Below are 10,030 nucleotides of genomic sequence, written 5' to 3'. Positions count from 1 at the left end.
AATGTCAAGGTAATCTGGAGACAGCATGGTTGAATGAGTGATCCATAGGAGTCTGTCAATATCTTGAACCTGCTGTGTTACACACATTCACATAGAAAACACACACTAACCAGCACACACTACAGGTCGATAGTACATGCTGTGCGCCACTGCCTGCTAACAGCACTGACAAAATACTCCTGAATAACCTCAGAGTGTGATGTTACACCGTTTTCTGAATGCAACATGCAAGAGGACACTTTAAGCAAAGCATGAACCAACCCTGGCATCTGTAACTTTGAACTCCCGGAGGATGTACTGAGGCATGTTGTACTCCGCCATGGGGTCCACCACAAAGTACTGATACCTTGCTGAGCGCTCAGCGGGCCAGTACTGGTGACACTTCTCCTGTCAGAGCAGAACACATAAGAAGTCTTCAGTAATCATATGCAAGAGGGCTGCAATGTTACAAGACCTGTTGTTTATTTAGCTTTGTGTATTTTGTCCATACCCGTCCCATTTCTCTCAGCTTAGTGAGCATAACTACTATAGTGGAGTTGTGTTCCCACAGCATTCTCCAGAAGTCCTCTGTAGTCTCAGCCAGTGGACCCTGGGTGGCAATGTAGCCTCTCTGCTGCCTACACACAAACGCACACAAACACACATTATGTTGTCACCTCCTTTTCCCTCCTTGTTTCTTCATCTGTCAATAATCAGACTTAAAAGGGGGTCAGGCTGCAGGCAAGAAAAGCAACAGTCACAACATGTGTGTACAATGAGTCTGAATGCCTGAATCATCAGAAAGTCTTCACTGGAGCAAAATGAGTGCCATGCAGCAAGACAAATAGTGGCAACATGTACACAGTAATGACAGATCTGACAGGAAGTGACAGGTGAGAGCAATGTGGTGAAAAGCTATCCAGTCCATTCACTCATCAAACCATCATAAGAGGACCGCAGCGGAGAGAGGAGGTCAGGTCATATTAGCGTTTGCAGGACGAAAACATACCTGTAACCGTCTATGTAGCTGGCGTTGATGTAGTCGGACCCCTCCAGTCCTCTGATGGGCTGGAGGCACACGCGAGTGGTTTCATAGGGCATGATGTTAACTAGTCGGTTCTTGAATTTGTTGCAAGGCAGGTTGGCTGTGACGAACCTGGACGTGTGGGCTTTGGTGTTAGCCAGGCGCTGGGTGGAGAGAAAATGAAGGAAAGTGTTTATATTCTTTTAAATGCGCAGTCAGTAATTTTTTTCCTACTGTGGGCATCATGGCTAGAATCATGCACTTGAATTGAGAGGGGTAAGAAATCTACCCTCCACTGACATCTGCTGGTGACATTTTCCACACTGTATCTTTAAGTATATGAATCAAGTAAATGTTTTTCAAATCACTCTTAAATCATCTTTCTGATTATTTAATTGATTATTTAATCCAATAACTGTTTAACAACAGCCCAAACACACAAAACAATCAGTTTGCTGCCAAAAAGTAAAACAACAGCATAAATTCATGTAGTCATAGCTGAGAAACTGGAACAAGCCAAGAGTTATCTTAACTACTTAATAAATTGAAAATAGTACAGGCTCTAATTATCTTTTTTATTTTTATTTATATTTTTTTCACAAAGATATGGGTGTTATATCATCATTGGGCCTCTAACAATATTTTCTATACTAAACCAACCTGTGAGGCAAAGATCACGTCTAGCTTAAAGGTTTACAACTCACAGACACACCATCAAACCAATTATTTCAAATGGGCACTTCTTTTTTGAAATTTGGAGACAATGTTGCCAATATTTTCTACATCTCAAACAAATATCAGACGTCAAATCTGCTTGCCTTCCACTTCATTTAAATGGTTTCCAGCTCCACTGCCTCCACTCTCACCTTAAACTCCAGCTCCATGCCAATCACATGCTCTCCGCTCTCCACCTTGGACAGCTTCTGCATGTAGGAGTAGAGACTCCTGGCAGCCACTTCAGTGTTTCCGCATGCCACAGCCTCCAGAAGGGCCTCGTGGATGAAGCTGTACTGGTCCTCCGTTTGCACCATGTAGTTCCTCTGTGAGCGCATCAGGGTCACGTGACCGTAGATGTCCACAGTGCGCTCGTGTCGGATGCGCTCTAGCATGGCGTCGATGACAATGAAACAGCCAGTGCGACCAACACCGGCACTGACATAGGCGGAGGAAAGACGTCTTATATACTGATATTTTCTTCAGTAAGATTTCTTTAAAGATTACAATGTTTTTATGGGTCTTTTCAGAAGTTCAGGTCAAATGTAAAAATAGCTGGTGCTTGGCCCAAAGACTGGGAATAAAAAATTAGCCGAAATGATATAATCTACTAAAAATATAAAGAATGAACAGGACAAACTGTATTTTTCCAGTGGCTACATTGCATCTTATCCAATGATAGCATGAAGTCCTCTCACACTATTTCTGTTGACCACTGGAGAATTAAGGAATTTTCTGTACTCAGCCAAGAAACAGCTCCCAGCATAACCAACCAGTGAAAATGCAATTTTCAATCTCTTCAGTTTTTTGCAGATCAAACAGCTGTGAAATTTAGTGAGCTCCGCAAGGGTCGGATATTGTTGCCTTCAGATGAAATTAGCGTAGCAAATCAGCCACTTTCCCAGTCATTTTTCCAAGTTAAACGTTCCCTCAATAAAGCTTCACAGTCATGATGATGAAAGCCGCATTGATCCTATTTATCTCCAAGATAGATTAAATGTGGGTGTGAGCATACCTGCAGTGAGCAATGATAGGTCCAGCATCAGGGGGGTTGCAGGCTTTGACTCTGCGTAGGAAGTTGAGGAAGGGGGTGGGATACTCTGGCACGCCGTGATCGGGCCAGGCTGTGAACTGGAACTGACGCACCTCTCGCCTTTCGCTGCTTCCACTCTGATGTGAGAAACGTGAGAAAAACTGAGGTTAGTGTCACTGAAGCCAAAACAACTTGTATGGCAACATTTGTAAGCTTCATTAGCACAGACTCTTATAAAAAAAGATGATTAAACAAAAGAGGTGGAAGTTGTTAAATTTAACCATCTTTGAAAAGATTAATTATCTATTATTGCAAGTGTGTGTTCCAAATACCATCTTGAGCTTAGGAATGAAATGGTTCAATAATTTCCTTTGGGAATAAAATGAGTGTGTCAATAGTACAGTTAAAACCTGGAGGAGGATTTGTAGAGCAATGCAGAAAGAAAAGTGGAATGATTTTATTTGAGAGAAATCTCACAGGATACAGAATTTAAACCAAATAGGAAAGATAATGTTTTTAACTTAGTGGCTATAACGGGATTAGTCAGACTTTTAGCAAATGTACCAAATAATCAGTTTTAAGACAGATAGAATATTTGATGTGTTAGAAAAAGTGGAAACTGAGTAAGGTGTGTACACACATTAAACTATGACTATAATAAGATGCAATAGATACAAAGCCGAATGCAAATGAAGCAAAGAAATCAGATGCTTAATAAAATTCATAAACCTACCAGTTTCTTATTTTGGTAGGAATGTAATTTAAAAACAAACATGGATTAAATCTTGATCCCAGAAATTTCCTCTAAAATTAATGTAAATTTATACATGTTTTTATTCATGCAAATTATTTAATGTGTAATCAAAGTTCACAGGGATCTGCATTTAAAAACACAAAACTGACCATTGGTCTTAAGACGAAAAGAATTTACTCAAAATAATTGAACTGAAAACAAGAAACAAAGGATTATTTTGATATGTAGGAGTTAGCATGTTTGCTAACTTTTTTATAGCCTATATGGATAGCTACAAAACATCACAAAATGTCTTTAGCTCACAGGGGAAAGAGAAAAGCACAACCCCAATATCAAAAAGAGGACTGCTAGTGTACACACAATCTGATAACCCAGTATTGGTGTTATTCCTACATCATCACAACAATATTGTATGAGTATTCAGTTAGCATTAGCCAAGACATTAGCTAATGCTATTAAAAACTATCACTACCAAACCAAGATTAGTAAGCTAAATGTGGCTAACAACAAACCTCAGTTTAATCATACGTTTACCATGTTGTATAGAAAACTATTGAAATACCGACTACTTGATCCAAAAGAGTTTTATATTAAGAGAGTGGGGTTTTTTCGACTTCACATTGCAAAGCTATGACATCACAACAATGCGATTTGTCAGCTGCAATGCTGATGCTGGACCAACATTATTATGATGATGCAGGATACACATCTATTGCTCCCACTGTTGGTCCCCAGCCTAACATAAGGGGGCTGGCTGGGTAAGGACATCCGCTGTAAAAAAGGTGAGCAGCTGAAAGAAGCTATTCGTACATAAAAGTACTTCAGCCTACTATTATTATTCTCTTAGTCATTTGTTAATCTAACGCAACATTTTACAACACATAAACAAAAATTTCGAGAGGTGGAGTATTACTTGGAAACTACAGCTGGCCTAGTTTCTGTTTGTAAGTAGGCCAGAGAGAGACGCGCCAGTCTGACGGTCCTAGATTAGCCCTGTGCCACAAGAAATTGCTCTGCCTCCAACAGAGATCAAATCACAGTCCCTGACACAGGGAGGCTGGCCTGGTTTGAACACTCCACGAAGCCCAGACTAATCTATTATCCTCTGTGTCCACACGCGCTGCTTGCTCATGATTACTTCAGTTGCTCCTGCTTCCAAATTGTAAGTTCAAGAGATCAAAGCTGTTCTCTGTGGATATGTCCGTAAACTTAAGGGAGGTGAGGGCAGAGAAGTGAATCGAGGGGCACACAGGTGGAACAGGAGGCGTGAAATAATGTACCTTATGCAGGGAGAAGGTGCGAACACAGAAAGTGGCCAGCTCCATTGTGTCCAGCAGCGTGGCCTGGATCATCCCGTATGTCTCCGTGCCACGACTCGGCCAGTACTGATCGCACTTGATCTGCGAGGATCGAAGAAAAGCATTAGCCTCATCGGTACTGCAGTTCTCAGAAGAAAAGCGACGTTCTTCTTCAGTTTCATGTATGCAGTATGACTCTGGATAATTGAAATTGCAGATGTGGGTCAGTGGGTAAGGTCTTGCTTTCTTACCCGTGACTTCTCCTCCAGGCGTGTCATCATGACGACAGAAGCAGCCCGTTGCTCCCACACCATCCTCCAAAAGTCCCCGAACGTCTCTGGCAGCGGCCCCTGCGTCGCGATGTAGGCATTCTGCTTCCTGTAGCCATCAATGTAGTTGGCGTTGATGTAGTCGCTGCCCAGGATACCTGCAAGCGAGACACTTCTGAGTCTCTTGCTAAACTGCAATCTGCGCAAGTGGCACAATAAATTAACCCCCGTGTATGACATCCAACAGCCTAACGAACTGTTTGTTTCTGACAGCCGTGGCTTCCAGCAGACAGGCTGCTGGATGACTAGTGGACGACAGCAAACAAACAAGAATCTGTCGGTGTAAATTCATGAGCTCCAGATCAAAACCATTCCCCTCCTCCTTGTTCTGGAGGAGAGCGGGCTGCACTTGGATGCACTCGCGCTGTTTGTCAGTCTCATGCCACTGCACACAGTTGGTCTCAGCACTGTTCGCAAATTCAGATTTCATCTATCATATAGCTCTCGCATCACTCTCCCCATACCAACTCTTTGTGTGCTATGCACCCACCCGTCAGCTCAAACATGCCCCGCCCCCTCCATTAGGAACTGTCACAATCTTCTTTAATTGACATTCATTTCCAGCAAATCCTCACCATCTATGGGAGACAGGATGACTCTGGTGTGGTCGTACGCTATGACGTTGGCGTAGCGGTTTTTGGGCTTGTTAACTTCCAGATTGGAGTGTTCCCAGGTGAACTGCTGACTCGGGTCGATTGACTGCGAGAGAGCAACAAAATACGTGCATTAATAGCGTGTGCTGGCATATTTAGTGGTGCATTTGAGGATAATGGAAAGAGAGCACTCTGTAATGTAGACGAGTTACAGCAATAAATTGCGCTGCTGAATAAATCATGAACAAGCAGCCTGCACGCAGGTAAACAAATGTTAAGTAACACTTGTTTTATGAAGGCTTAACAGGCTTAACATCGCCAAATAACAGGATGGTATCTATTTATTATATGGAATGATAATATGCAGTATTTCTCACCTCGTACTCCTGGGAGAGTCTCAGGTTGTCGTTGGCTTTCAGCAGCTCTATGTGCTCAGCCAGCTCGCTGATGGGGATGGGAGGATGGCTCATCATTCCTGCGTTACAATGAGGGTCAGAGGTCACGCAGACTTCAGCTCAGCGACCTAAATTGCCGCCGCTCGACATCACTCATATGCAAAGATGCGACGATAATTATACAATCAGACAACATCACATATCATTAAGGAACACGCTGAGGCAGAAAATCAATTTTGATCCATGTGCGCGGACAAAGTGAGGCGAGGTTTGTTTGTTTGTAAATTGTTTTTCTTTGATAAATTGCTTTCTCTGTGATCAGAGGAGCAGCGACTCAGAGAAAACAAACACAGACAGAACACTAATTAGGAGGGCGGTGCACGCACGCACGCACACACACACACACACACACACGCACGTGCGCATGGATGCACACAAAGGAAGCAACCTCTGCCTCGTACAGTCGTTTCTTTAGAGAAGCTATAGCAATCTACTCCCCATTCAAAAGGCAAACACTTTCAACAATAAATCAAACTAACACAAACTCTGTGTGCAATAAACAGATTTCACGATGCCAGATTCCAGAATGCATTCTCGATGTTTGGGTGATTTATAATGCACTATGAAAAGCATTTGACGCGCTGTGCTGCTACAGCCGTCAAACACGTGCTCACATCAACGCTGATTTTTCTCTAAAGGCAGGCACTGCAGCACCCGCAGGTAAGCACGACAAAACGTTCAAGTCGGCACCGGAATGACCTCAGATAGGATCGGCCGGTTTTGTTGGAAACAAATTTCAGCGTCTCAAAAGCACAAATCTCAGGGGAGAAGAAGTGGGCGAGGAGGGAGCGTCAAGGTTGCTGCCACGCGAGCATGAAAAATTCTCATGATGAAAGAAGCTCTGAAGTGCTTTCTTCTGTATGTGTGAGAGTGTGTGTGTGGGGAGGGGGATTCTTTGCTTCCCAGGAACATGTGGGGAAAAAAGAAACTTTAGACCTTTATCTATTGATTAAATAAAAATCTTTCTCATTTGCCCTTTTATATCCTGGCAGGTGACCTTTCTCTGTGGTGACACATCTCGCCACCTTTTTCAACAAGGACCCCGAAACGCTTCTATAAATTGCAAGCACAAAAAATACACCGAGAGCGGTGATTAAATTCCTTCAGGTCATGTGTTATTAGGATGGTGCTAACTGAACGGGAAGAAGTGAAAGCGAAGCCTCATTGGCCCGTTGTCTCGACCGAAGCAGCTGTGTTGTTAGATCTCGCTCGGTAGGGGGTGGGAAGCAGCAAAATCTGTGTATTTACTTCAAAGTGAGGCTTTGGTTGGTTATGCTGGCGAGAAGAGAGCCAATTGCTTTACAAATGATCACTGTTAACCCACAGCATAACTTCTGAGAATCCGCTCTGAGCTCTAAACATTCAAGATTGATAAGGCAGATTTCTGTCATTTCTGTTTGTTCTGATGCTACTTTCTGCAGCTTGGCATGTGGATTGTGGGCGAGCGGAGATAATCAGATTTTGTCACACCGTGATGACTCAGCCGTGACTAAGCAGTGACTGTACTACCTGGGCAGAAGCCATTTTGATCTCAGAAACGACTAGAAGCTGCCAGGTATGTGTTGGCTGTGATGAGGAGGAAAACTTTCTCAATCTCGTCTGTGGGTTTCTACCAGGAATAAAACTGCCGGCATGAATATTTCATTTTCAAACGATGAGCAATCAAAAGTAGATTTTGTCGTTCAGAACAAAAAGTGTTTCTTCAGGTGCCCGTGGAGGCGCACGCTGCCTACCGGGAGTCTGGAAGTTGATGCGTCTCATCTCCACGGGATCGGTCGGGTGATGGGCCATCATCTCGGCGTTGCTCAAAAGGCTCTTGGTTCCAGGTTCAGAGTCTTTGCGCTTACTGCTGAAACACCAGTGAGTCAAAAGAGCAATTAGCACATGCAAACAAACCGGGGACAGGAAAGCAGGCTCGGTACTGACACGTCATTAGCATGGCCGCTTGATTCGCGTAAACACAGCATTAACAGATACAGTGTTTAAGTCCTTGTACAAGTTCTTTGTACAGCATCTGGTATCTTGTAATTACTGTGGGTTAAAATGTACAAAGAGCTTGACATTGGTTTAATCTTACCTGTCAGGTTTGCTGCTTCCAGTGAAACGGGAGCATGGGCAGGAATAATTAGAGGAAGAAAGGGAAGGAAATGGACAGATTGTTAGAGAGGAAAATCAATATTTTGCATTAGCATTCAAATGCTTGAAGGCTTGCAGCAGATATCACAGGCTTACAGCAGGGTCAGACTGCTTGATGGCTGTCTGAGGAATGAACAAAATTTCCAAATTCATAGAGAATTTGGTGAATGTTGAGCTGTCGTGGAAGAGTATAACAGCAGGAGGTGCAACAAGGATATAAGCATAGTACCTGAGTGTGTATGCTTAATGTTGCTGCACTGTCTAAAACCCATCAGTGAGCCACACGGGCGCAGCTGGAACATGGACGATGAGTAATGGCGCCGTCGTTTATCTTGACTCGAGTTTTGACGCATAATCGCGCTGCTGTAAATACTCACTAGCAACCACAAATGTATTTTTCTCTAGTTGCTGTAAATAGTCGCTGACACATATTTGTTTGCCAAAAAATACAGTCCCTAAATATATAATGTATTATATGTGTGGGACATCTTCAAAGATTGACATATTCAGTTAGAATGAATATTCACAAACAGCGAGGCTGAAACACATGAAAAGATTTCTGCGCATTTCATGGAGTTTGATGGCATTGTGAAAAGTTTTGACTAAAGTCAGTCTTATCCTTGAAGAGTCATAATCAAAGCTGCTGTGGCATTTACCCAGTGTGACCAAGAGTGTGAGTTAGCGTCATGGTTGGAAAATTTGACATTTTATTTTTATGAAGTCCATCCCACTCACTTTTTGTACAGGAGGATGGCGATAACGATGCAGATGATGAAGACTACAGCCAGGACTGGTCCAACCACCCAGATCAGACCGTCACCTGCATCGAATGGCTGCGGGTCTGAGTCCGGGGCAATCACGCGGTCTGTGTACGGGCTGGCCACGTACATCTTCTGTAAAAAAAAAACGTAAACGAAAAAACACCACAGAAGAAGATGATCACAAAATTGTGGACAGGCAGTCACAAAAAAGGGCATTTTATTTTTTTGTGTTTTACTTTGGTCTACCGTGAACACCTGAGACTAAATTCCAATTTGATGCACTCTCTATCTCTGTGGATTACTGCAGCAGGTGTGGATTAGGATCACCAGGAAAACTGGAGAGAACCTGAAAACCTGAGCCTGGTGTTTCCTCACAACAAATCCCCACATTCTTCCGGCTGAGTGAAATCTTCACTCCAATGCATCTCTGTTTGATTTGTGCCATTCAAAATACTGCTTCTCATCCATCCTGCTCCCGTAGTGAAAATACCGATGATAAGACTGGTTATTTTTAAAATTTATTTAACACTCTTTTGATGTGTTTTGGCAAATATTTATTTATCGGCCTTCATTCTCTTGCTCTTTTTGTCATGTCATTCTAAAGACTATGACACAGAGAAGTAAGTGTAGAGTCGAATCGTTTGTTTTCTCCCTCAGGTTTTTCATTTTTTTTTGCAAAAGTAAAACAGGGTCAGTGCTTGCATTATTGCTGAGCTGTTGCACTGGATTGCATTAGACTGAAAACATGTCCGTATAATTGTGATCAGTCATATAATGTGCAGGCATTTGTGCCTTTATTTTTCCTCAGCATTTTAGACAGTAGCTCAAAAAAATGTACCTAACCTTACTGTTGCTCGAACTGTTGCTTTTTATTAGTTCTGCAGAAGTTTGGAAGAGCATCCCCTGAGCGAGAAGGGATCCAATAATGAAAAAAATCTAATATAAAGACCTAGT

At 42.8% G+C, this 10,030-nt stretch overlaps 1 protein-coding gene across 7 annotated transcripts in view; it reads right to left on the bottom strand.

Annotated features, from left to right (window-relative positions):
• The window catches only part of ptprsb (protein tyrosine phosphatase receptor type Sb), a 68,555-nt gene that overhangs the window by 5,441 nt on the left and 53,084 nt on the right, over nucleotides 1-10,030 (bottom strand). For 5 of the 7 annotated variants that reach the window (XM_005721129.1, XM_005721130.1, XM_005721127.1 and 2 more), the window contains 12 exons: nucleotides 9,051-9,208; nucleotides 8,257-8,271; nucleotides 7,913-8,028; nucleotides 6,102-6,199; nucleotides 5,707-5,830; nucleotides 5,054-5,229; nucleotides 4,785-4,904; nucleotides 2,733-2,887; nucleotides 1,870-2,155; nucleotides 989-1,167; nucleotides 491-617; nucleotides 262-387 (listed from right to left, as the gene is read on the bottom strand). In XM_005721129.1, coding sequence (XP_005721186.1) covers nucleotides 262-387; nucleotides 491-617; nucleotides 989-1,167; nucleotides 1,870-2,155; nucleotides 2,733-2,887; nucleotides 4,785-4,904; nucleotides 5,054-5,229; nucleotides 5,707-5,830; nucleotides 6,102-6,199; nucleotides 7,913-8,028; nucleotides 8,257-8,271; nucleotides 9,051-9,208 — 1,680 coding nt within the window. The remainder of the gene's footprint in view (nucleotides 1-261; nucleotides 388-490; nucleotides 618-988; nucleotides 1,168-1,869; nucleotides 2,156-2,732; nucleotides 2,888-4,784; nucleotides 4,905-5,053; nucleotides 5,230-5,706; nucleotides 5,831-6,101; nucleotides 6,200-7,912; nucleotides 8,029-8,256; nucleotides 8,272-9,050; nucleotides 9,209-10,030) is intronic. The other 2 variants (XM_005721128.1, XM_013912266.1) reach the window with 1 other exon arrangement.

Source organism: Pundamilia nyererei, unplaced genomic scaffold (assembly GCF_000239375.1).
Source record: "Pundamilia nyererei isolate P.nyererei 1_Seehausen unplaced genomic scaffold, PunNye1.0 scaffold00004, whole genome shotgun sequence".
Lineage (NCBI taxonomy): Eukaryota > Metazoa > Chordata > Actinopteri > Cichliformes > Cichlidae > Pundamilia > Pundamilia nyererei.
This window is presented reverse-complemented; position numbering and strand designations above follow the sequence as displayed.